Source organism: Schistocerca cancellata, chromosome 5 (assembly GCF_023864275.1).
Source record: "Schistocerca cancellata isolate TAMUIC-IGC-003103 chromosome 5, iqSchCanc2.1, whole genome shotgun sequence".
Taxonomy (NCBI): domain Eukaryota; kingdom Metazoa; phylum Arthropoda; class Insecta; order Orthoptera; family Acrididae; genus Schistocerca; species Schistocerca cancellata.
The window spans coordinates 21,545,926-21,572,724 of record NC_064630.1 but is presented as its reverse complement, the minus strand read 5'-3'; the positions used below and the strand labels follow the sequence as shown (position 1 = coordinate 21,572,724).

General features: G+C 46.5%; 1 protein-coding gene across 1 annotated transcript in view; it reads right to left on the bottom strand.

Moving 5' to 3' along the window:
- The window catches only part of LOC126188336 (translation initiation factor IF-2-like), a 173,638-nt gene extending 147,121 nt beyond the window's left edge, over positions 1 to 26,517 (bottom strand). The window contains exons 1-2 of the mRNA XM_049929933.1: positions 26,440 to 26,517; positions 5,210 to 5,443 (exon numbers count right to left, since the gene is read on the bottom strand). Coding sequence (XP_049785890.1) covers positions 5,210 to 5,443; positions 26,440 to 26,517 — 312 coding nt within the window. The remainder of the gene's footprint in view (positions 1 to 5,209; positions 5,444 to 26,439) is intronic.
- Positions 26,518 to 26,799: the final 282 nt, after the last annotated feature.

Here is a 26,799-nt window from a genome sequence, read left to right as displayed (position 1 = left end):
CGAGGAATTGTGACCCAGTGAAATGTCTAACACACTCTTTTTACCGGGTTATAGCTAAAAATGTTCGATTCATATACCCGTAGATGACAACTGTGTGTTAAGTTCAATGAAATGCTTGGAGTGTGTTCTTATCTTGCTGGTTTCGACAACTTTTCTCCACGAATTCAATGTTAATTGAGCGCTTAATATTAACTGCTTTATTGCAGAAATCTAAGGAGTCAGTGTGAAAAGCCGATGATACTACACAATTTACACCAACACATAGTTTGCATTTTGTGTTAATGCTTACATTTTTCCAAAAAAAAAATTGTACAACGCACAGCTCAAAGAAACTGACTTTTACAGATCATGTACTCGAACTAACTGCAAACAACTGCCACCCTACTGCCACTTAGGCTCACTTCTTGCGTGCTTTCATAAAAAATATAAGTTCTGTGAAAGTATTGTTCAGCGAAATCACACTGAGTGAATTACAAGTAAAATCGATTATTTCATAAGAAGTTACAGTTGCAGTTATGAAAGTAATAAATAACTGATTATAGCAGATATGAAATCAAATTTTTTTCACCTTTAGTATGGAAATTCTGTTTAAGAAATGTGATTAAATATACTTGATACAAAATAATTGGTATCTCGTTAATTACAACAGGAATCTGGAGGCTAACATATTTTGTAGAATTTTACATAGCGCAGAAATAGATTTTGTGTTTCAAATTTTACATAATAATCTCGTTTTGACAAAATGATCTCCTGGCGGAGGTTCGAGTCCTCCCTCAGGCACGGGTGTGTGTGTGTGTGTTTGATCTTAAAATAATTTAGGTTAAGTAGTGTGTAAGCTTAGGGACTGATGACCTTAGCCGTTAAGTCCCATAACATTTCACACACATTTAAACATTTTGAACAAAATGATCCAGAGAATATTTGTTTATGACAGAGAGTTGTAGAACTCGTAACTACAGAATTAATTACGATGACTAATTTGAGTCTTTGCGGAAACATAATCTCATGAGAACGAACATAATTTTCGGTGCATCAGTTAGCCAGAAAGTTACCCTAAATATGAATTTTCACTTTTTATGAAATAATCGAATTTTGACCATTAATTTCCTATTCAATGACTGAAGTTATTTTAACAGTATCATTTCTACATGATTATTGTCTGATATTAGACAAATCAAACAATAAGCTTTTTGTAAATTTCGTAAAATTGATGATTGCAGTAAGATACTGTTCGACTAATAAAACAGTTCATGTATGACGCTAGTTGATATAATGAGGAGCACCAGAAGTTTAATTTTAACATTTTCTATGCTGTTAAACGTGTAATGCATAATACGTAAAGTTACGGTACCGAATGCTTCATATAAGTTACGGTACCTAATGCTTCATATAAGGGTCCCTATAACAAATGGTGCAGCGCCATTTAACAAAATTCCATCGTTGTTTGGGAACACTATGTCCATAAATGGCTGCAAGTGGTCTTCAAGTACTCGAAAATAACCGTTTACCGTCAATGATATGTACAGTTCCACGTAAACACAGTCCACACCATTATGGAGTCACCAGTAACTTGCACAGTGGCTTGTTGACAACCTCGTGGCTTTGTTGTGTCTGCGCCATACTGTAACTTTACTATCAGCTCTCAGTAACTGAAATCGAGACTCATCTGACCAGACCACGGTTTTCCAATCGTCCAGTGTCCAACCGACATGGTCGTGACACCTGAAGACGCACTGCAGGCGATGTTGTGCTGCTAGCAAAGACACTCGCATCGGTCATCTGCTGCCATAGCTCACTAATGCCAAGTTTCGCCACATTGTCTTAACGGATACATTCGTCGTACCTCCTGCATTGATTTCTGCGGTTGTTTAAGGCAGTGTTGCTTTTCATTTAGCACTGACAACTCCACGCAAATGCAGCTGCCCTTGGTCGTTAAGTGAAGGCCGTGAGCCATTGTGCCGTCTGTGGTGAGAGGTAATGCCTGAAATTTGGTATTTTCCAGGCACTCTTGAGACTAAGGATCTCTGAATCGTCAGTTCCCTAACGATTTGTGAAATGGAATGTCCCATGGGTCTAGCTCCTGCAAGGTGTCAGGCAAATCCTACACCTTCCACGAAAACCCTGACATGATAGCAAATCCGGCAATATGTCGCATAGCTCTGAATAAATCCCGACATTAAATCAACCAAAGTAATACGATCAACGAGTGAGCAAATGGAATACGACAGACTAACACAGGAACACCTAAATGCATGTCATACCTTCCCACCGTGAAACAGACGCAGTTCCGGGGGGAGAAACAAGAACAGAAGCCGAGAGCAGAGCCGTGTAGGCTAGAAGGCCCTACGATAAGGGACACCACCCACGTCGCCAGCCGACCGCCGGGAGGTCCACCCCCCCAGCCCATGTTAAAAGCTAGAGCCCTCCAGAAGAACAGTATAGATCTTACGATAACACAAAAAGGGCTACCCCAGCCGCAAGTTTTAGCGTGAGACTTTTTCGTGTCTCTGTTACGTCAGGACCACCCCCCAGCCCATGGTAAAAGCTAGAGCCCTCCAGAAGAACAGTATAGATCTTACGATAACACAAAAAGGGCTACACCAGCCGCAAGTTTTAGCGTGAGACTTTTTCGCGTCTCTGTTACGTCAGGACCACCCCCCAGCCCATGGTAAAAGCTAGAGCCCTCCAGAAGAACAGTATAGATCTTACGACAACACTAAAAGGGACACACCAGCTGCATGTTTTAGCGTGAGACTATATGCGTCTCTGTTACGTTGCAAACGTTAAAAACATTGCCCCACCATGAAAAGTATAACGTTTCTCATTGGATAGACAGAATTATGGTAGGCGGAGCTGAAGGTTAACATTGAGACGCTGACTGGTCAGTTGAAAGCACAGCCAGATACCTTTTTCTTAAACCAACTTCGATAAACAGTAGTAAGGAGAAGTTTGAGAGAGTTGCTACCGAAACGGCGAGGTGTGTGGAGCCCGCCACCCCTGGCACTGCCTAACCACCGACAAGGCAATGAATGCACGCGATGCCACGTATGAGTGCATAAGGTTTCACTCAGAACTGCAGAAGTCTCATCTGTTACATCCCCTTTTTACGTAATAGTAGTGTCGATCGTAAATTAAAGTTCGTGGTATTCACATTTGCTACTTGAAGTTGAAAATCTGAAACGCGATGATTTTTCTGTTATGTAATTGTTGAGAAGCCACATCAGCCACTGTAATTTACGACAAGTTAAATAAGTAATTAAAGATAATTGAGGGTCACTGTAGACCATTTTTGATAGTTTTCTCTTTTATGAAACTTAATTTAAACGTCGATTATAGATGTCAGGAAGGTCGCAGTTGGTAGTAATAGACGGCAAGTCATCGAGTAAAACTGAAGTGATATCAGGTGTTCCACAGGGAAGCGTCCTGGGACCTCTGCTGTTCCTGATCTATATAAATGACCTGGGTGGCAGTTCTCTTAGGTTGTTCGCAGATGATGCTGTAATTTACCGTCTAGTAAGGTCATCCGAAGACCAGTATCAGTTGCAAAGCGATTTAGAAGAGATTGCTGTGTGGTGTGGCAGGTGGCAGTTGACGCTAAATAACGAAAAGTGTGAGGTGATTCACATGAGTTCCAAAAGAAATCCGTTGGAATTCGATTACTTTATAAATAGTACAATTCTCAAGGCCGTCAATTCAGCTAAGTACCTGGGTGTTAAAATTACGAACAACTTCAGTTGGAAAGACCACATAGATAATATTGTGGGGAAGGTGAGTCAAAGGTTGTGTTTCATTGGCAGGACACTTAGAAGATGCATCAAGTCCACTAAAGAGACAGCTTACACTACATTCGTTCGTCCTCTGTTAGAATATTGCTGCGCGGTGTGGGATCCTTACCAGGTGTGACTGACGCATCGAAAGGGTGCAAAAAAGGGCAGCTCGTTTTGTATTATCACGTAATAGGGGAGTGAATGTAGCAGATATGATACGCGAGTTGGGATGGAAGTCATTAAAGCAAAGACGTTTTTCGTCGCGGCGAGATCTATTTACGAAATTTCAGTGACCAACTTTCTCTTCCGAATGCGAAAATATTTTGTTTAGCTCAACCTACATAGGTAGGAATGATCATCAGAATAAAATAAGTGAAATCAAAGCTCGAATAAGTGAAATCAGAGCTCATTTTTCCCGCGCACTGTTCGGGAGTGGAATGGTAGAGAGATAGTATGATTGTGGTTCGATGAAACATCTGCCAAGCACTTAAATGTGAATTGCAGAGTAATCATGGAGATGTAGGTCATCCTTTGATCCATTTTAGAACTTGGAAACCCATTCAGGGAATATTCGTTCACATTTTTGTTGAATGCAGTTGGTTTTTATCATCTTGTATTAAAATATTTCATTTTATCAATAGTGCAATTTATACACAATGTTATGTGAGCAGAATAAAAATTCCAATGGTAAACTTGACTGCTTTTTCGACGTTATTTTACCAACTAACTAAAAATAGGAAACCCTTGAACCCCTTCCACTAAATTTAGTTAGTATCAAGATTCTTTTACAGGGAGTGCAGTGGAGCTGACGCTGAAATCATTAAGTATTTGAGTCTTTCATCGCTAGCCTCACTGAACTCTTCTGAACTCTACATGTCATGTGTGGTCTGGCGTCTCCCAGATCCCAGGTGCAAACTGGTCAATTCCCCAAAAAACACGCCAAGAGCGTCGTTGCGTGAAATTGGTAGGGAGGCACAACTTAGAGGAAACAGACACCACGCAAAATGTTAAACTCCAACTACCATTCTTTGTTCAGAGTCTGGTAATTTCCAGCGTGTGGCCACAACAACGCCGGAAACCTTTTCATACGAATCTCCTGAGTACAAATGACATCTTCTTCCAATGCACCACCCTTTTATTCTTCGTATACTCGATGCTACCGCCATTTGTAAATGTGCACATCGCTATCGTAAGACTTTGGCACCACAGTGTATTTCTGTATGGTTACGTGAAAACGAGTCGAGTTACAGAGCCCAACTGAGGGCGTGTGTTCCACCTACATACCAATAGAGGCTCCTTGCGGCAGATATGCTTTGGAACTGGAGGGGCGCGGCTTAATGCGCAACTTATTGAGCCATTCCCTTTCGCGTCACTGCTCGCCAGTGCCGCATTCGGCAGCTAGCCTTTGTCCGGGGCCTCGATGTAAACAGTGCCTTAAGTACACGTCGCAGTGGGCGGGGACCGAGGAGCACGTCCGAATGGCGAGAGGGCTGCCGCGCCACGCCCGCGGGTCCTTGAGGGGCCTCGGCGAGGCCGCTGCCAGCGTTGGCGATTATTTCTGCCGACGGCGGACCGCGCGATGGCCATCTCGCACTAAGTTTAGCTGCAGGGGAGGGGTGGCGTGTGGGCGGCGGCCGCGGGCTGGACGGCTTTCTCTCCCCCTGCTGGACCCGCCGCTGTCACCAGAAATACCACTTGTAATTCAGTTTTAATTGAAGCCGCGGGTGTCTAATTTTAGCAGCGCGCCACGGGCCGTGGGCGTCCCCGTCCTAAGTATAACGGCGCGGGGCGGCGTCGAGCGTCGCCCACTCACTCGGGGCCATTCAGCCCGCGGCCCACGCGGGCTCCCGCCGGTCACTCCCAGTGTTCAGAGGCCCGCGAATGTGCCAAACGCCCGAGGAGCACACGAACATTTACGGAAATGATCGCCGAAAACACCCTTTTCTTTTTTTCCCTCCTTCTTCTCCACTTTACTTCCTTCCTCCAGATCAAATTGTTTCGGTCATTTTCTTTACGGTTCCATACTACAACCAGTAAAAACGGAACTCTTGTAGAATCACTTTATTGTGTCTGTATGTCCACTCAGGAAAGCTTAGAGGTATCAAGTTGAAATTTATGTTAGACATTAAGTTCAGTGGTCCCTTTCCGATGTAAACAAGTGAAGCTTCAAAGTCAATGCCGTGTAACACATACAACGCCTCTCGGTGTTAATAAACTACAATAGCTCGCAAATTAGGTCCCATGTCCTCGAAATATATATTCAGAAAATGTCCCAAGCCGCTCCACAAGTAGTAATTTACGAAATACACTCCTGGAAATGGAAAAAAGAACACATTGACACCGGTGTGTCAGACCCACCATACTTGCTCCGGACACTGCGAGAGGGCTGTACAAGCAAAGATCACACGCACGGCACAGCGGACACACCAGGAACCGCGGTGTTGGCCGTCGAATGGCGCTAGCTGCGCAGCATTTGTGCACCGCCGCCGTCAGTGTCAGCCAGTTTGCCGTGGCATACGGAGCTCCATCGCAGTCTTTAACACTGGTAGCATGCCGCGACAGCGTGGACGTGAACCGTATGTGCAGTTGACGGACTTTGAGCGAGGGCGTATAGTGGGCATGCGGAAGGCCGGGTGGACGTACCGCCGAATTGCTCAACACGTGCGGCGTGAGGTCTCCACAGTACATCGATGTTGTCGCCAGTGGTCGGCGGAAGGTGCACGTGCCCGTCGACCTGGGACCGGACCGCAGCGACGCACGGATGCACGCCAAGACCGTAGGATCCTACGCAGTGCCGTAGGGGACCGCACCGCCACTTCCCAGCAAATTAGGGACACTGTTGCTCCTGGGGTATCGGCGAGGACCATTCGCAACCGTCTCCATGAAGCTGGGCTACGGTCCCGCACACCGTTAGGCCGTCTTCCGCTCACGCCCCAATATCGTGCAGCCCGCCTCCAGTGGTGTCGCGACAGGCGTGAATGGAGGGACGAATGGAGACGTGTCGTCTTCAGCGATGAGAGTCGCTTCTGCCTTGGTGCCAATGATGGTCGTATGCGTGTTTGGCGCCGTGCAGGTGAGCGCCACAATCAGGACTGCATACGACCGAGGCACACAGGGCCAACACCCGGCATCATGGTGTGGGGAGCAATCTCCTACACTGGCCGTACACCACTGGTGATCGTCGAGGGGACACTGAATAGTGCACGGTACATCCAAACCGTCATCGAACCCATCGTTCTACCATTCCTAGACCGGCAAGGGAACTTGCTGTTCCAACAGGACAATGCACGTCCGCATGTATCCCGTGCCACCCAACGTGCTCTAGAAGGTGTAAGTCAACTACCCTGGCCAGCAAGATCTCCGGATCGGTCCCCCATTGAGCATGTTTGGGACTAGATGAAGCGTCGTCTCACGCGGTCTGCACGTCCAGCACGAACGCTGGTCCAACTGAGGCGCCAGGTAGAAATGGCATGGCAAGCCGTTCCACAGGACTACATCCAGCATCTCTACGATCGTCTCCATGGGAGAATAGCAGCCTGCATTGCTGCGAAAGGTGGATATACACTGTACTAGTGCCGACATTGTGCATGCTCTGTTGCCTGTGTCTATGTGCCTGTGGTTCTGTCAGTGTGATCATGTGATGTATCTGACCCCAGGAATGTGTCAATAAAGTTTCCCCTTCCTGGGACAATGAATTCACGGTCTTCTTATTTCAATTTCCAGGAGTGTAGAAATAAGAGACAAATAGACGGAAATCTATAGTAGAAAAATAATAGAAAAAGAAAAGAATTTTAATCATAAATTTTGGAAGCATGGGAGGGGTGAAAACGATAGAAATAGTTAAATTATTAGTTATTCTTATATATGAGAAAATCAGTATTATAGTCCCAGAACATAGGTCTTGAACACCAAAGATAGCGTTTACTAAAGTATAAATAGATATACAATGCAATTATGATACTCCAGTCTCTATCCTCTAGTCTGTTCGAAGTCAATTAGGACGTACAGCTTTAGGAAGCAACAATAGGAGCTTTATTGAACTAGGGCGCAAGAATAAATCGCGACGAGATTGTTTTTTGGGAAGCATTAATTTCAGATCAGAATTAGAACTTTTGTCATATTAGAGGAACGGGGAGGTGATCAATAATCTCTCTGACTTTAACGTCACTTCGTGTGAAGCTTTAAATATTTTACGGAATTAACGATTTTCGGACAGATTCGGACTTTGCATTGTGATAGTGGAAAAGCTTTACTTCACGCGACTAGTAATCATAGTTCGTGACAGTTTATGGATATTAAACGGGAACAATATTTTTATCGAAAGTGGCAGAACATTGTTTAGTATCTCTGATATTGACAGGATTCCAGATTAGATACTTATTCAAAGAACCCCTTTAAAGGCGATCGTGTAAATAAACTGATTTATTAATAATTATTGTTAAATAAAAGAACGTGTTAATTTGAAACTGACTATTCGTCTTGAACTTTACTTCGACTTAGGTTCATAAATAATTAGGTTACGTGATTTTCACCAAGAATAAACTGCAGACTAGTAACTGAAGCAAGTGAACGAGAATCTATTGAAAACACTAGTATTAATTTACTTATGCGTTTTTCCTTCAGAACTGGTAAGACAATACGTGTAGTGACTCACTGCGGTTAATTTAAGAACTAGCCGGGATAAAACAAAACCACTCAATACCAGTCAATGTATAGATAAATTAACATTCCTACTTTCATGCAAGATACGGAAGTCGGGATACAAAAGAGGGTCGCTACAGCAGTCAAAAGATACGGGTGTTTATGTCACATATTTTGCTACTCGTAACCCACACATCAGAACCTCCAGGATACTTCTCTTTGATGTACAAACACGAAACGTGCCAAAGTAAAAAAGCAAAAACTTGTTAATTTGTAATTATATCACAGAAAAGTCTTTTTGTCAGTTGTTATCATACTGTCAGCCTGTTCGTCCGTCTATAAACAGCCCTGTTTCTCAGAAATTTGTTGACGTATGTATTTGAAATTTATGTCACATACTCAGGCCTATAGTTCTTTGGTGGTTCAAAAAATATTAAAATTCTGTCACTGCTGTCAAAAGATACTACCATTTACGTCATATATTTTGATAATAGCAAATTCGCTCTTTAAAACCTGTAGGGTACTTCCCCTTAAGGTAGAATAATGAAATTTGGTAAGAAGAAAGGTCCCACAGTACAAGTAAAGGAAAGAATCCGAGAATTGTTGTTTAGTGACTGTATCACACGAAACAATTTTTTCCTTTGTGACTTGTTATGCGACTTCAGACTTGAAATTAAAACATTCCCGAAAACCTTGAAATACCTGTGACCAACATCTTGCCAGTATCCATGTGAATAACAAGCAATAATCGTCGATATCCTGGATTCCCCGAACGGATGAACTGTCTCTCTCTACATCATTAAGTTTGCTTACAAACCTAAGTGCTCCAGCCCCATTCGCACTTGGCCAGTTTTTCAGTGTATCTTCCTGGTCAACAGACGATAGATTTCAAAATATGTCTATTCGGATTGTCACCTAATATTCTTAAATTTTTTTTGTTTTTAATCCATATACTTCTTGAATTACGTTTCTTTCCTTCCCCTGCGGTTTCATACAAATCAATCGTTTATTTTGCTAGTCAGGTCGAAGCATTTATTTTATATGTTGTTTTAGTTCGAAATTTCCGGTGTCACGGTGTATGTTTCAATATTTCCTGATACTTCTATTCCACGTTTAGTAAGAAATTTGGATCTATGCAGGTTGCATGTTGGACACACAGTTTTTAGTACAAATTTTTGTTCTCTTTTTCAGTTATTTCGGATATGAATCATTTAATGTCAGAATAGACAAGAAGGTTACTCTGATTTGTCTTCTGTATGAAGACCGTCTCGGAACTGCGACTTGAAAAAATATTGCTTATGAAGAGTCTATATAAAGAAATATAAAACCACAAGTTTCACAAGAAAAGATCCCATAAAACGAAAACAATGATGAACTACATGGTAGCAGACTAGGTCAGTCATTTTAATAAACTGGAATGTGATATCACTCACAAGACTGACATGGGCTTTGAGAAGATGTTGAAAAATACAGAAACGTTACAGAATTTGATATACTAATACGCCGGGAAAGTCACAACATCGGTGGTAACTGGAGGAAATGCAACGAACATTGCGATAGAATTAACTGCAACAGATTATCTCACATAGTAGGGAACTGTAATCCAGTAGCGCGAACAAGAGATGGGCGATGTAGCAAGCGAAGATCAAGTACTTGAATTACAAAAGAAGAAGATATATTTTTAACTCAGCTAGACTTACAGAGACATTTATGACGTTGTTGGAATGGCTTTGCTTTGCTTGTATAAAACAGTCCGTCCACCTGTTTCGGCGACATATTTAAATAATTAAACTTTGTTGGCTTTTATGTAAGTTGTTGACATACACATTGAGGTGACAAAAGTCATGGGATACCTCTTAATACCGCACTGGATCTCTTTCTCCCCGGCGTAGAGCGACAGCTGGACGTGGCATGGACTTAGAAAGTCTTTGCATGTCCGCTGCAAGAAGCTGCCTTCATCACCGTCCATAATTGCGGAAGTGTTTCCGGTGCAAGATTTTTTTGGACCAACTGACCTCTGTATTACGTCCCATAAATGTTCGGTGGGATTCATGGCGGACGATCTGGGTGGTCGAATCATTAGCCCGAATTGTCCAGAATCTCCATCAAATCACTCGCTAACAAATTGGGTCCGGTGTCACGGCACGTTGTTAACGTTTTTTAGCAACTTGAAGTCCATTAATGGCTGAAAATGCTCTCCAAGTGGGCTAAAATAACCATTCCTAGTCAATGATCGGTTCAGCTGGACCAGAGAAGCCAGTCCATTCCACACCACCAAAAACACACGTTTTTCGTATTAGATGCATTGTGCTGCCACCTACTGCCAGGAACTCCATATCAGAGACCTTAGTAGTCATTAGACGTCGTAAGAGAGCAGAATGGGGAGCTCCGCGGAACTCACGGACTTCGAACGTGATCAGGTGACTGGGTGTCATTTGTGTCATACGTCTGTACGCGAGGTTTCCACACTCCTAAACATCCCTAGGTCCACTGTTTCCGACGTGATAGTGAAGTGGAGACGTGAAAGGACACGTACAGCACAGAAGCGTACTGCTAGAGACCGTCGACAGTTGAATAGGGTCGTAATGTGTAATACGCAAACATCTATCCAGATCATCACACAGGAATTCCAGACTGCATCAGGATCCACTGCAAGTACTATAACAGTTAGGCGGGAGGCGAGAAAACTTGGTTTTGCTCATAAGCCACACATCAAGCCGGTGAATGCTAAACGACGCCTCGCTTGGTGTAAGGAGACTAAACATTGGACGATTGTACAGTGGAAAAACGTTGTGTGGAGTGACGAATCACGGTACACAACGTGGAGATCCGATGGCGGCGTGAGAGTACATCTACATCTACATCTACATTTATACTCCGCAAGCCACCCAACGGTGTGTGGCGGAGGGCACTTTACGTGCCACTGTCATTATCTCCCTTTCCTGTTCCAGTCGCGTATGGTTCGCGGGAAGAACGACTGTCTGAAAGCCTCTGTGCGCGCTCTAATCTCTCTAATTTTACATTCGTGATCTCCTCGGGAGGTATAAGTAGGGGGAAGCAATATATTCGATACCTCATCCAGAAACGCACCCTCTCGAAACCTGGCGAGCAAGCTACACCGCGATGCGGAGCGCCTCTCTTGCAGAGTCTGCCACTTGAGTTTGTTAAAGATCTCCGTAACGCTATCACGGTTACCAAATAACCCTGTGACGAAACGCGCCGCTCTTCTTTGGGTCTTCTCTATCTCCTCCGTCAACCCGATCTGGTACGGATCCCACACTGATGAGCAATACTCAAGTATAGGTCGAACGAGTGTTTTGTAAGCCACCTCCTTTGTTGATGGACTACATTTTCTAAGGACTCTCCCAATGAATCTCAACCTGGTACCCGCCTTACCAACAATTAATTTTATATGATCATTCCACTTCAAATCGTTCCGCACGCATACTCCCAGATATTTTACAGAAGTAACTGCTACCAGTGTTTGTTCCGCTATCATATAATCATACAATAAAGGATCCTTCTTTCTATGTATTCGCAATACATTACATTTGTCTATGTTAAGGGTCAGTTGCCACTCCCTGCACCAAGTGCCTATCCGCTGCAGATCTTCCTGCATTTCGCTACAATTTTCTAATGCTGCAACTTCTCTGTATACTACAGCATCATCCGCGAAAAGCCGCATGGAACTTCCGACACTATCTACTAGGTCATTTATATATATTGGCGAATGCCAGGTAAAAGTCATCTGCCAGTGTGTGTAGTGCCAATACAAAAATTCGGAGGCGGTGGTGTTATGCTGTGGTCGTGTTTTTCATGGAGGGTGCTTGCACCCCTTGTTGTTTTACGTGGCACTATCACAGCACAGGCCCACATTGATGTTTTTAGCACCTTTTTGCTTCCCACTGTTCAGGAGCAATTCGGGGATGGCGATTGCACGTTTCAACACGATCGAGCACCTGTTCATAATTCACGGCTTGTGGCGGAGTGGTTCCACCACAATAACATCCCTGTAATAGACTAGAACACCTTTGGGATTTTTGGTTCGTTGGCTGGTTTAAAGATTAAAGGGACCAAACTGCAAAGGCCATCGGTCCCTTGCTTCATAAAAACACAGAGCACAGTGAAACCATCCACCAGTCAGGCGAAGCACTAAAATAAAAATTCCGGGGGAAGAAAAGCCCCATGGTCAATGGTAAGACAGCATGGAAAACGGAGCACAGCGACAAAAACTACATAGAGAACAAAGTCAGAAGGAATTAAAACTGCACAGCAGAGGACTGTGGCTGGCTGATCACGAAAATAATAGGATGAGCCAGTCACTCTGCAACACGTTAAAACCTCCAGCCTAAAAGATTAGGGTGGAGTCGAATTACAACACAAAACAAAGTAAAAGATACAGCACAAAAGAGGGTGATGTAATAAAATTAAATGGACCTTTAAAAGCCGCTTGCGCGAATAAAACTTAAAACCCGATCTGCCAGAGAGACATTGTCACCTAAAAGACATGATAAATCACCCTGGTGATTAAAAGCACGCCTCAGAGCGGTTAAAAGAGGACATTCCAACAACAGATGGGCCACCGTCATGGTTACACCACAGCGACAATGAGGTGGGTCCTCTCGACGCAGCAGATGACCATGCGTCAGCCAAGAGTGACCAATGCGGAGCCTACAGAGAATAACAGAATCCCTGCGAGAGGCCCGCATGGAGGAACCCCACACGGTCGTGGTCTCCTTTACACGCCGCAGCTTGTTGGGTACAGACAGAGTGCGCCATTCGTCTGCCCACATCCCAAAGACCCGACGGCGCAACACCGATCGGAGATCAGTTGCCGGGAGGCCGATCTCCAACAGCAGTTTGCGAGTGGCTTCTTTAGCTAACTTGTCGCCGTGTTCGTTTCCCGCTATCACAACGTGTCCCGGGGTCCATATGAACACCACTGAACGTCCGCGCTGTGCAAGAGCATGAACGGACTCCTGGATGGCAACAACAATGGGATGGCGTGGGTAGCACTGGTCAAGAGCCTGTAGACTACTGAGAGAGTCACTGCAAATGACAAAAGACTCGCCAGCGCTGGTACGAATACACTCAAGGGCACGAAAAATGGCTGTTAGCTCTGCGGTGTAAACACTGCAGCCGTCCGTATGAGCATAAGCGTACCCGACACGGCCATCAACCATCGAGCCATCTATATAGATAACCTCCGAGTCGCGGGATGCGTCGAGGAGAGCAAGAAATTGGCGGCGCAAGACTGCAGGAGGAACTGAATCCTTTTGCCATTGTGAGAGGTCCAGCCGAAGCTGCGGCCGACGAATACACCAAGGTGGTGTATGGGGGTGGACCTGAAAAGCAGATGGAAGAGGCAAAGACTCGAGGTCACTAAGGAGTGACCGAACACGGATCCCAATGGTATGGCCTGATCGAGGCCGCCGGTGTTGGGTATTGACTGCCGCATTAGCGAAAAGAGACGGTTTTGGAAGGCGGACATCGATACCTCTTCTTACTGCAGCACACGGTCAAGAATGGGCTGCCAATCCCCAAGAAACATTCAAGCACCTGATAGAACGTATGGCTGCGAGAGTGGAAGCTGTCATCAAGGCTAATGGTGGGCCAACATTGAATTCCAGCATTACCGATGGAGGGAGCCTCGTTCTTGTAAGTGATTTTTAGCCAGCTGTCCGGATACTTTTTATCACATGGTGCACCATTCCGCTTTAAAAGTGTCTTAATTTTGACAAACTGCCTATTGGCTTCTGTCTCGGGTTCTTCAGCCGACGTTCATCTAATGATTTTTCTGACGTTTCGCCAGCATGAGTGGCTGGCATTGTCAAAGCCTCACCCTCCATTGCCGGTGGTGAACTGGAGGCGAATTTTTTTTTTCTTTATTGTAATTTCATTCCCCTGCCCCATATGGGCAGGGGAGGGCTGTCAGCAGCACACTCCGCCGCTCTTCAGCCGAGTGACATGACAACTAAAACAAGAATAAAATAATACATACATAAGGAGATAAAAAGGGGAACATAAAACAGAGCAAGGGAAGAAAATGGAGGTAAAAATACACTGACACGTAGACGTTTATTGGGGACTGTTAAAAAAGTCACCAGAAAGTTAAAAAACACAGTTGGCGATTCTTAAAACACAGAGAAGACACTGGATGCGCTTGCAGAGGTTAAAAGTTTGCCACAGTATTAAGAACACTCCAAAACAACACACTTAAAACCCACTTGGATCACACACAACGAAGAATAAAACTACCAGGTGGGACCTGCCGAGGGAAAGGTCAGAGAGGATGGAAAAGGAGGGGAGAGCATGGGGCAGCTGGGGAAGCGGCGGGGTGAAGAGAGGAGGGGCAACCGTGGGTTCACGAAGAGGCAGGAGACACATGGAGCAGGAGAGGAAAAGGGAAGACAGGGCAGGAGGGAGCGCAGAGACACTGAAAGAAGGCACAAGAGATGGAGGGGGAGTAGGAGGGGAAATCCGCTCAGAAGGAGGGAAGGGGGGGAGGGAGCCCTGAGGAGGAGGCAGGAAGAGGGGTTAGAGTTGGTAGGAAGGGTAGATGTCAGGGCAAAGCTCATCATCCGGGAGGGGAAGACGGTGGAAGTTGTGTTGGGAAAGGAGATGGAGGGTGTGGAGATGGAGAGAGGGAGGGACGCAACGGTAAAGGTGCGGCAACTGGTTCGGAGTGGAGAGGAAGGGAGACACCAGGGGGTGAGGGGGATCAAGGCGGCGGACAATATATAGTGTGCGGATGTGTTCATGGAAAAGGAGAAGGTGGGGGAAGGGGATGAGGTCATAGAGGATGCACGTGGGGGACGATAGGCGGATGCGGAAGGCGAGGCGGCGTGCATGGCGTTCGAGGATTTGGAGGGCTTTATAGAACTGGGGAGGGGCGGAAATCCAAGCGATGCTGGCATAACAAAGGATGGGGCGGATCATGGATTTGTAGGTGTGAAGGATGGTGGAAGGATGCAGACCCCACGTCCGGCCGGACAGGAGTTTCAGGATGCGGAGGCGGTTGTGTGCTTTGTTTTGGATGGTAAGGAGATGGGGAGTCCAGGTGAGGTGGCGGTCGAGTGTGAGGCCAAGGTATTTGAGGGTAGGAGTGAGGTGGATAGGATGGCCATAAATGGTGAGGTAGAAATCATGGAGGCGGAAGGAGCGGGTGGTGCGGCCTATGATGATCGCCTGGGTTTTGGAGGGATTAACACGGAGGAACCACTGGTTGCACCAAGCGATGAATTGGTCAAGGTGGGTTTGGAGGGTACGTTGGGACCGTTGAAGGGTAGGATAAAGGGCTAGGAAGGCGGTGTCATCAGCGAACTGGAGAAGATGAACAGGAGGGGGAGGTTGGGCATATCAGCAGTGTACAGGAGATAGAGGAGAGGGGAAAGGACAGAACCTTGGGGCACGCCGGCAGAGGGGTAGAAAGTACAGGAGTTGGAATTGTGGATAGTCACATAGGAGGGACGATGGGAGAGGAAGGAAGCAACGAGACGGACAAAGGTGATGGGGAGAGCATAGGTCTAGAGTTTGAAAAGGAGCCCGGGATGCCAGACACGGTCATAGGCGTTCTGGAGATCAAGGGAAACAAAGATAGCAGAGCGACGGGAGTTAAGTTGGAGGAAAAGAAGATGGGTAAGGTTAAGGAGCTGGTCGTCAGCAGAGAAGGAAGGCCGGAAGCCACATTGGGTAAGAGGAAGGAGGCGGTGCTGGTTAAGGTGGTGGTGGATACGGCGAGAGAGGATGGCCTCAAAGACCTTACTGAACACGGAGGTGAGGCAGATGGGACGATAGGAAGAGGTAGCAGAGGGGGGTTTGTTAGGCTTAGGGAACAGCAGGACATGGGAAGTCTTCCACAGGTCAGGGTAAAATCCAGTGGAGAGGAGAACATTGTACAGGGTAGCAAGGACAGACAGGAAGGATGGGGGGGATTCCTTGAGATGTCGGTAGGTGACCAGGGGCAGTGTTGCGTTTGGAGCGGAGGACGAGTGTGATGTCTTGTGTGGTGATGGGAGTGTTGATGTTGGAGGGGGGTAACTGATTCAAGTACTGGAAGCTAGGGGCGAGTCGGGGGACAGAGGTGTCAGTGCGGTCAAGGACGGTGGGGAAGAGGGAGTAATCAAAATGGGGATCATCAGGAATGGAGAAGACCTCAGATAGGTGGGAAGCAAAATGGTTAGCCTTACTGAGGTTGTCAGGAAAGGGTCGATCGCCATGGAGGATGGGGTAATGCAGGGTGGGATGGCTACCAGTAAGGCGGTGGAAGGCTGACCAGTACTTGGAGGAGTTGACAGGGAGGGTGGAGTTGAGGCGTGTGCATGTCTGACGCCAGTCCCGGCGTTTCTTTGCTGTAAGGAGGTTCCGGATATGGCGCTGTAATTGCCGGTGGCGGGTGAGAGTATCCCGGTCACGAGTGCGGAGGAAGGAGCAGTAGAGCCTGCGGGATTCACGCAGAAGAAGGACGGCCTGTGGAGGAAGCGTAGGGCGGTGAGGGTGGATGAGTTTTGTAGAGACATGAGCCTCCACAGCGTCAGTCATGGTCTTCTGAAGGAAGGAAGAGGCATGGGTGATGTCATCAGGGTGGCGGAAAGTGAGGGGGTGGCGTTCGACCTGTAAGGCAATGGATTCCCGGTAGGCATTCCAATTGGCACAGTGGTAGTCATGGACAGACTTTAGAAGGGCAGTTGGGCGGATGGCTGCAGTGACGGGACGGGTAGATGAGATGGTGAGAAGGACAGGAAGATGGTCACTACCGACGGGATCGAGGACATCAACGGCAATGCGACCAAGGAGGTTGTGGGAAGCGAGGATAACATCAGGGGTGGAGTTACTTTCAGGACGGGTGTGCTGTGGAAGAGGAACAAGGTCACCATGGAGGGTGGCAAGGAACTGATGCCATCGCCGAAGAGTGGCAGGTTCACGGCTGTGGATGTTGAGGTCAGCGGCGATCACATAGGTGGAGAAGGTACAGTCAACATGGGAAATGAAGTCAATGGGGAGAAGAGCTGCGGGGCGGATGTAGATAGTGGCACAGGTGACGGTGAGGGAGGGAAAAAAGAGGCTGAGGAGAAGGTGTTCAGTTGGGTCATTAAGGAGGGGTTGTGGCCGGACAGGGAGATGCCTGAGGTGGCCTATAGTGACCCCGCCTCGAGCTAGGGGAAGGGGATTGTCAGTGCGGTGAAGGAGATAAGGGGAGATGCATGTAACGCCGGAAATGCATATCCTCCTATTTCCATCTATTGTACTATAAATTTGTTTTCCTTGTTTTGTTACTTGAATATATGACATTTCTGTGTCTTTAAATATTGTAATTGTTTTACTATTTGTATATATATATATTTATTTATTTATTTATTTATTTATTTATGCATTTATGTCGATGTATAATTGGTTTGTTTCGTAAATATTATTTGTATTTTTACGCTGGGTCTTGTCTTGGGAAAACTGCTATCGAACGATTACATCGATAGGTCGTGTGAAGAACGAAAGTGTTTAGGATCTTTGGTTGTGTTAACTCTGCCGCGTGGAGCGTGGGCTGAGAGAGGGGGTCTGGCTGGAGTAGTGCGGTTGAGCAGGTCTGTTGTGTGACGCTCCCGCGAGTTGCCGCGCTTTCGGGGTTTGGCAGCATGGAATTGCGCTCGACTTGCGATGATAGAGTCTGACATGGTGTCGCGGACGGGAAGCATTAGCTGGCGCACGTCAAGAGCCCGTTTCTCCCGGTGACCGTGTCGAGAAGAAGGCGCGCCAACATCCAGCTTCTGCAACAGCGACGGCCGACAATGAGTGACTGTCGCCACCTCCTCGATCGACGGCTTCAAACCTTCAATCAACCAACAAGGAAGACTGGAAGCACGTAAAGTTTTAGAACTGTATGGCAGACCTCAGCTTTTCAAACTGTTCCATTTTCGTCACTATAATTACAGCAACTTAGCATGAACGTTTGTTGCTCATTGTCCCAATTGCATTACCAAGCAGAGTCCCTTCATTTCTACATCTACATCTACATCCATACCCCGCAAGCCACCTGACGGTGTGTGGCGGAGGGTACCTTCAGTACCTCTATCGGTTCTCCCTTCTATTCCAGTCTCGTATTGTTCGTGGAAAGAAGGATTGTCGGTATGCCTCTGTGTGGGCTCTAATCTCTCTGATTTTATCCTCACAGTCTCTTCGCGAGATATACGTAGGAGGGAGCAATATACTGCTTGACTCTTCGGTGAAGGTATGTTCTCGAAACTTTGACAAAAGCCCGTACCGAGCTACTGAGCGTCTCTCCTGCAGAGTCTTCCACTGTAGTTTATCTATCATCTCCGTAACGCTTTCGCGATTACTAAATGATCCTGTAACGAAGCGCGCTGCTCTCCGTTGGATCTTCTCTATGTCTTGTATCAACCCTATCTGGTACGGATCCCACACTGCTGAGCAGTATTCAAGCAGTGGGCGAACAAGCGTACTGTAACCTACTTCCTTTGTTTTCGGATTGCATTTCCTTAGGATTCTTCCAATGAATCTCAGTCTGGCATCTGCTTTACCTACAATCAACTTTATATGATCCGAAATGAACCCGAGTGTCGTTGAAATTCAAACGCCAGCATTAAAGTAATATAGCTAATTCGTTTTCACTGCTTTAATTTCAAAGTTCAGTTAAGGCATTCATAGCTGGCTACAATATTTAGATTACACAAGCACAAATTAAGAGTGCGAGTTTTGTTACCATATTTTAGCTTACCTGTGACTGCAGCTCAGCTTGGTATGTACTAAATTTTACTATTGTTAACTGTTCAGAATCATTTAATTCAAGTTCAAAGTTAAATCTCTTATTTCTAAATTGCGTAGATTCAAGTAGCTTTTGAAATGATTGTTGAGGTAGTCCAAGACTAACCGTATTTTACTGAATTTCGATGTGCTTCAGAAAGAAAGCTCACTATTAACTTCAGTCACTAAATTAACTTTAGATTTTCCTGTTTTATTAATTCTTTTGCTAAATTAAGTCAGAGTGTAGCGAAATTTATTACTTCTGACAAACTTTCAGTTTTCACACTACACGTGTCAACCTTCAGTTGCCACGCTTCTAGTGCTAATTATATGTGTAATAATCTTTCTTTTTCAGTTACTATAGTAATTGTCCTTAGGACTGGCGACCGTAATTTCCCCCAGATCTCAAATATCTAATTACCACTAGTTAATTGTTAACGTAACGGCCGCACATTTACTTTCTTTATTAACTTTACCCCTTTACAAAATTAATTTCCACCAGTTTCATTTGCATTTGCATTTTTCCTTTCAGTTAGACGTAACCCTTTCCTCCCTCTTTACCGACAGATTAACTTTGGTGACGATTGCTTTTCCCAAATTTCCATTAGGTACACGCGGTTTAATTTTTCACTCTCATTAATGTCGATAAGTGAGGGGGAGGTTACGTGCGGACCACATGGTGGGGTTGGAGGAAGGTTTCATTAAGGATGAAGGAGTCAACCTGGTGCTGGGAGAGGGTATGCATGAAGAGGTATTTGTTTGCAGGGAGGGAGCGAATGTTGAGGTAGAGGAGACGATACTGTTGACGAGCCATGAGGTCGAGTGTGGGAAAGGTGCGGGAAAGGGAGAGAGGGGCTTAAACGAGAGTGTCTAGGCGGGTGAAGGTAAAGTGGGCCCGGTTGTGGGAGTATGTGGCGAAGGTGTTTAAGTGGAAAACAGAGCAGGCAGCGAGGGAAATCTGCTGGAGTGTGTGGGGGCGCTGGAAGGGGTGGATGTTCTGCAGGACGACGGTGAGGAACTGGATGATGTCTTCTGCTTTAGGGGGAGGGCGGAGGGAATTGTTAGGGTGGATGGGTGGGTCAATGGGGCGAACGGGGACAGTGAGTTCAGGGTTGGTGGGAGGGGGCTTGGCTTTGCATTTGGAGGAATAGGTGGGGTGAGGTTCATTGCAGGTGTTGCAGGATGGGGGGGCGAGGTTGGGACACTGTTTGAGGAAGTGGGAGGCTTTACAATGGGGGCAGGTGGGTGGGTTCTTACAGTTTTGGGTGAGGTGGTCATTGTACAGAAGACAACGCTGGCAGCGGTAGGATTGAGGAGGGGAACGGGACGGGTCAACAGGGTGGCGGCGGTTGAAAATCAGGGCTCCCTGCGTGAGGAGGTGGTCGATGGAGGAGACGGACTCTGTAAATATACGCATGAGGAAAGTAGGGTCAGAGGAGTTGTAAATACGGTGGGCAGAGCGGACTTCCAGGGAGTGGTGGGCATTCAGTTCCGCCAACACCTCAGCCTCCGTGACCACAGGGTTGAGTTTTGTGATGACGGCAGTGAGGGTCGGCGGACGACGAGGCGGTTGGGGTTGACGAGGAGAGGAGGATGTAAGGAATGGGGTGAGGGATGCGTGGGGCCCAAAGGTGATGCGGGGAAGGCGCCGGAGGAGATCAGTAGGGAAGGACAGAGAGGGACACTTGATGAGAACAGAGTCTCTGCGAGGGATAAGTTGGGTGATGGGTGCACTGGGGATGTACTTCCAGATTTCAAGGGTGAGGGTGCGGGCATCCAGGAATTTCGGATCAGGGTTGGCTAGGACAAAGGTATACAGGGAGGGGGCTGGAGAGGAGGGAGGTGGGGTGGTATCCATAGCGGGGTCAGTGGGAGATGGGGTGGGCAGCGGCTTTTAGGATGAAGGAGTGGAGGAGAGGTCGCCACTGGGCCGTTTGGAAGATTTTTTGGCAGGTGTTGCCTGGGAGGAGGGATGAGGAACTGGATGGATGGGGAGGTGGTGGGAGGCAGGGCCTTCCTGTGAGGCAGTAGCACCGCATGAGAGGGTAGGACGCTCTGTGGCGGCGACTGTGGCGCGGCGGGCGGAGACTCTGGCAGGTGAAGCAGTGGTAGTCGCAGGGAGGAGAGGGGGAAAGTCGTCACGGCGGGCGACAGGAGCGGGAAGGGGGTTGGGAGCAGGGACAGAGGCAAGAGCGGGAGCAGCAGCAGGGGCAGTAGCAGGGGTAGGAGCAGGAGTGACGTACAGGTGGGGATACAGCGATGTTGGAATATTTACCATTGTAGTGTTGGGCAGTTGGATGTGAACAGCGCGTAGCGTTGCGCAGTTGGAGGTGAGCCATCAGCAGTGGTGGATGTGAGGAGAGAGATGCCAGAGTTTTGAGAGGGGAGGATTTGGACGTGTGTCCTTCAGAAAGAGTAAATTTGTAATATTGGATATCATGAACTGATATATATATATATATATATATATATATATATATATATATATGATGACCTCAGATGTTCCATAGTGCTTAGAGCCATTTGAACCGTTTGAATTTACAGCGTTATCAGAACTTGGCATGGTCTGAAAGGGGCCTCGCTGTAGCTCTCCATTTGGCCGACCGGGCAAATCGTGCAATATCCAGATTAGTGGCGGATTTGAATGTCACTGTGGTCCATTGTAGGACTGGATGGGGACGTGAGGGCAAGCATACTCAACGTCGAGGTCCGGTCGAACACGTTTGGCCTCCACAAGCGAGGAATTCCGTATTGTGTACCAAGCATGCCGTAATCCCCTCAGCTCTGCGCCTGCCGTGCAGAACAACTAATGGACTCCATCCAACATTTTCGGTTATTCTACACCGTTAGTCGGAGATTTTCAGAGGGCAGAGTAGGGGCTACCGCCCCATGCGTAGGCTGCCGTTAACACTACAACACAAACGTTTGCGTCTGGAGTGGTGCCGTGTGAACTGATGTCGTCACATTTTGTCCAGCGACGGACCCTAGTTCTGCACTAGCCAGGTTGATCATTTTCGGTGAGTATGACGGAGATCTCTGGACAAGTCCCATTCTTGCAGTGTTTTGGAGAGGCTCGGTAGAGTTATTCCTGGTGTCATGATCACAGAGCCACTGGTTTCGACTTCACCCTTAGTGCGACATTTTTTCAACAGAACTATGCTCATACATACACGTCTCGTTGCTCTATAAACTGTCTACATGACACTCAGGCACTGCCATGGCTAGCAAGCACGTGTGGGACCAGTTCAGACGTCACGTCCATTCCAGGATATCAAGGACCAGTTATGGCAGTTGCGGTCCAGGGGGAGGACACAACTGTTTTATGACACTCTTCCCATCCGAACTGGTGCACGGGTCCAGGCCAGGACAGACGAGTGCAACGTCATACTGATCAGTGGGCACATACCGCAGAGTCCTTTCAAAATTTGCCTCTTTGAAATGAAACCTCACTCACCCTCTCACCCTGTGAAGTTTCATTTCGTTTACTTCTCTGCTTCTGGGTGTTTCACTTGTTTTATCAGACAGTGTACATACAGGGTGTTTCAAAAGTGACCGGTATATTTGAAACGGCAATAAAAACTAAACGAGCAGCGATTGAAATACACCGTTTGTTGCAATATGCGTGGGACAACAGTACATTTTCAGGCGGACAAACTTTCGAAATTACAGTAGTTACAATTTTCAACAACAGATGGCGCTGCAAGTGATGTGAAAGATATAGAAGACAACGCAGTCTGTGGGTGCGCCATTCTGTACGTCGTCTTTCTGCTGTAAGCGTGTGCTGTTCACAACGTGCAAGTGTGCTGTGGACAACATGGTTTATTCCTTAGAACAGAGGATTTTTCTGGTGTTGGAATTCCACCGCCTAGAACACAGTGTTGTTGCAACAAGACGAAGTTTTCAACGGAGGTTTAATGTAAGCAAAGGACCGAAAAGCGGTACAATAAAGGATCTGTTTCAAAAATTTCAACGGACAGGGAACGTGACAGATGAACGTGCTGGAAAGGTAGGGCGACCGCGTACGGCAACCACAGAGGGCAACGCGCAGCTAGTGCAGCAGGTGATCCGACAGCGGCCTCGGGTTTCCGTTCGCCGTGTTGCAGCTGCGGTCCAAATGACGCCAACGTCCACGTAACGTCTCATGCGCCAGAGTTTACACCTCTATCCATACAAAATTCAAACGCAGCAACCCCTCAGCGCCGCTACCATTTCTGCACGAGAGACATTCGCTAACGATATAGTGCACAGGATTGATGACGGCGATATGCATGTAAGCAGCATTTGGTTTACTGACGAAGCTTATTTTTACCTGGACGGCTTCGTCAATAAACAGAACTGGCGCATATGGGGAACCGAAAAGCCCCATGTTGCAGTCCCATCGTCCCTGCATGCTCAAAAAGTACTGGTCTGGGCCGCCATTTCTTCCAAAGGAATCATTGGCCCATTTTTCAGATCCGAAACGATTACTGCATCACGCTATCTGGACATTCTTCGTGAATTTGTGGCGGTACAAACTGCCTTAGACGACACTGCAAACACCTCGTGGTTTATGCAAGATGGTGCCCGGCCACATCGCACGGCCGACGTCTTTAATTTCCTGAATGAATATTTCGATGATCGTGTGATTGCTTTGGGCTATCCGAAACATACAGGAGGCGGCGTGGATTGGCCTCCCTATTCGCCAGACATGAACCCCTGTGACTTCTTTCTGTGGGGACACTTGAAAGACCAGGTGTACCGCCAGAAACCAGAAACAATTGAACAGCTGAAGCAGTACATCTCATCTGCATGTGAAGCCATTCCGCCAGACACGTTGTCAAAGGTTTCGGGTAATTTCATTCACAGACTACGCCATATTATTGCTACGCGTGGTGGATATGTGGAAAATATCGTACTATAGAGTTTCCCAGACCGCAGCGCCATCTGTTGTTGACAATTATAACTACTGTAATTTCGAAAGTTTGTCTGCCTGAAAATGTACTGTTGTCCCAAGTATATTGCATCAAACGGTGTATTTCTATCGCTGCTCGTTTAGTTTTTATTACCGTTTCGAATATACCGGTCATTTTTGAAACACCCTGTAAGATCTGAACGCTGCACTGGCTAAGCCATTAATAATTAAATCACGGTGAAGATGGTGACTTGCAACAGCAGCCGAATTGTTCGTTTTATAAATTTCTTGAAGACGCTGTCGTAAAACAAAATCGTTTAATTTAAGGTGGCAATGACTGCGTGGACTTCAACTCAGACAGAAATATATCAGAGCAAATAAGCCCTCGGTCACAAATATTAAGTCAAAATTGACCACGTTTCGACGCAACTATGAGCGTCGTCTTCAGAATTAAACTAACTGTTCTAAAACATAATAGGTATATAAGACATTAATAAACTAAAGTGTGTACTGACTGGAAAGAGATGCAGTACGTAACAAGTCACATTCTAAAAAAATCAATGCCGGAAAGGCGACGTCATGAAAAGTTGTAAATAAGATAAGATTGCGAGCCGCTAAGGGCTGCTCGTACCTGAGTGAATACGAGTTGCAAGAAAACTGAGGTGCCCACATTAGGGAGTTCTTTATACCTGATGGTGAAAGCACGTCCAGTTTGAGAAAAAACGGCACCAGTCCCCTAAATTCATCCTTTGCCGATCATCTCTTAATTACTGGAAACGTGTCTAAAACCATAGACGATAGCAATACTCTGCATACCGAAAAGAAGGGGCGTAGGTTAGATGTTTTAGAGGAACTGGAGATTTTCCAACATCTATCTCGTCATGATGGCATCATTCTCAACGAACAACTGCAGCTGCGAAATAAAAACTTTTTCGACTGTATAAAGGCGTTGCTTGATCTTTGATTCAGATTTCCTCATGCAGTTCGCCGAAATGTTATTTTCCCGTTACGTCTTTGCTGTTTTCTTGTATGTCATAATGTTTTCTTACGTTACAAAATGTACCTCTGTTTAAAGCAGATAAATATGTAACATCATCTTATTATTATTAGTGTTTACGTTATACCTGAATCTGCTTCATTACAGTTTCATGTGCCTAATTTTGAATGTCCAGTATCCTAGTTGTTTCTGCCGCTACTAGATGGCGCTCGTAGCAACACCGTGTTTACACGCCCTCACTTTCTAACGTCGGAACCTCAGTTTTGTAGCAACCCGTGTTCACTCAGGTACGAGCAGCCCTCTTATTTACAACTCTTCATGATGTCGCCTTTCCGGCTTGGATTTTTTTGGAATGTGACTTGTTAAGTACTGCATCTCTTTCCAGTCAGTACACACTTTAGTTTATTAATGTCTTATATACCTATTGTAAGAAGGCTGTTTAGGTTCTTATATTGGTAACGCCGCCGCCACGTAGCGCTCTCTGTATGAAAATCACTGGCTGTGCTGTGTGCAGTCTGTGGCTAGTTTGCATTGTTGTCTGCCATTGTACTGTTGGACAGCAGCAGCTGGATGTGAACAGCGCGTAGCGTTGCGCAGTTGGAGGTGAGCCGCCAGCAGTGGTGGATGTGGGGAGAGAAATGGCGGAGATTTGAAATTTGTAAGACTGGATGGCATATATATTATGATTATTAAGGTAAATACATTGTTTGTTCTCTATTAAAATCTTTCATTTGCTAACTATGCCTATCAGTAGTTAGTGCCTTCAGTAGTTTGAATCTTTTATTTAGCTGGCAGTAGTGGCGCTCGCTGTATTGCAGTAGTTCGAGTAACGAAGATTTTTGGTGAGGTAAGTGATTTGTGAAAGGTACAGGTTAATGTTAGTCAGGGCCATTCCTTTGTAGGGAATTCTGAAAGTCAGATTGCGTTGCGCTAAAAAATATTGTGTGTCAGTTTAAGCACAATCCTGTATAAATGTTCAAAGGGGACGTTTCACTATTATGTTTTAGAACAGTTAGTTTAATTCTGAAGACGACGCTCATAGTAGCGTCGAAACGTCGTCAATTTTGACTTAATATTTGTGACCGAGGGCTTATTTGTTCCAATATGATTGTGACACGATCACTGAATCTTAGCAGCTATGTTCAAAGTCACACAGAAAAGTTCCGGTCTGTGTTGGAACCCACAGTAAAGGTCGTTGATCCGAGTGACATATGGTTAGGTCTCCATGTTTACATTCCTAGAGGCGTTGTGCAGCAGGAGGCACATAGCGTGGCGTATGAATGGGCGGCCCCGTTCCCGGGCAGCCTTTTGTAACGGTAAACATTTGGACGGCAGCTGTCGCGGCTTGACACCGACAGTGCCAGCCACGCCCACCACTGTGCACTGACCCCGGCCGGGCTGCCGGCTTTACGAGGCGGGCAGAGGCGCGAGTCGCCCGCTCCTGGCTGGGCCACTGGAGCGCCCATTGTGGCCCGGCCTGCGCTGGAGCGGCGGCCATCTGCATACAGTAGCCGCGGAGACCCTACCTGCTGCCTGCTACCTGTCAGTGGCGTGGGGCGGCTGCAGGGGAGATGCGCTACGCATTCATAGGCGCTCGTGGCACCGTCTCGTTGGGGACGTTAATGGTCGACCAGAAAGGAAATTCACTTCCTGGGACGCCACTGTTTCATGTTTCCAATTTTAACTACGCTCCGTGAATAAGAATCACAGAGACAAATCTGTCGCCCATGACAGCAAAAGAAACACAA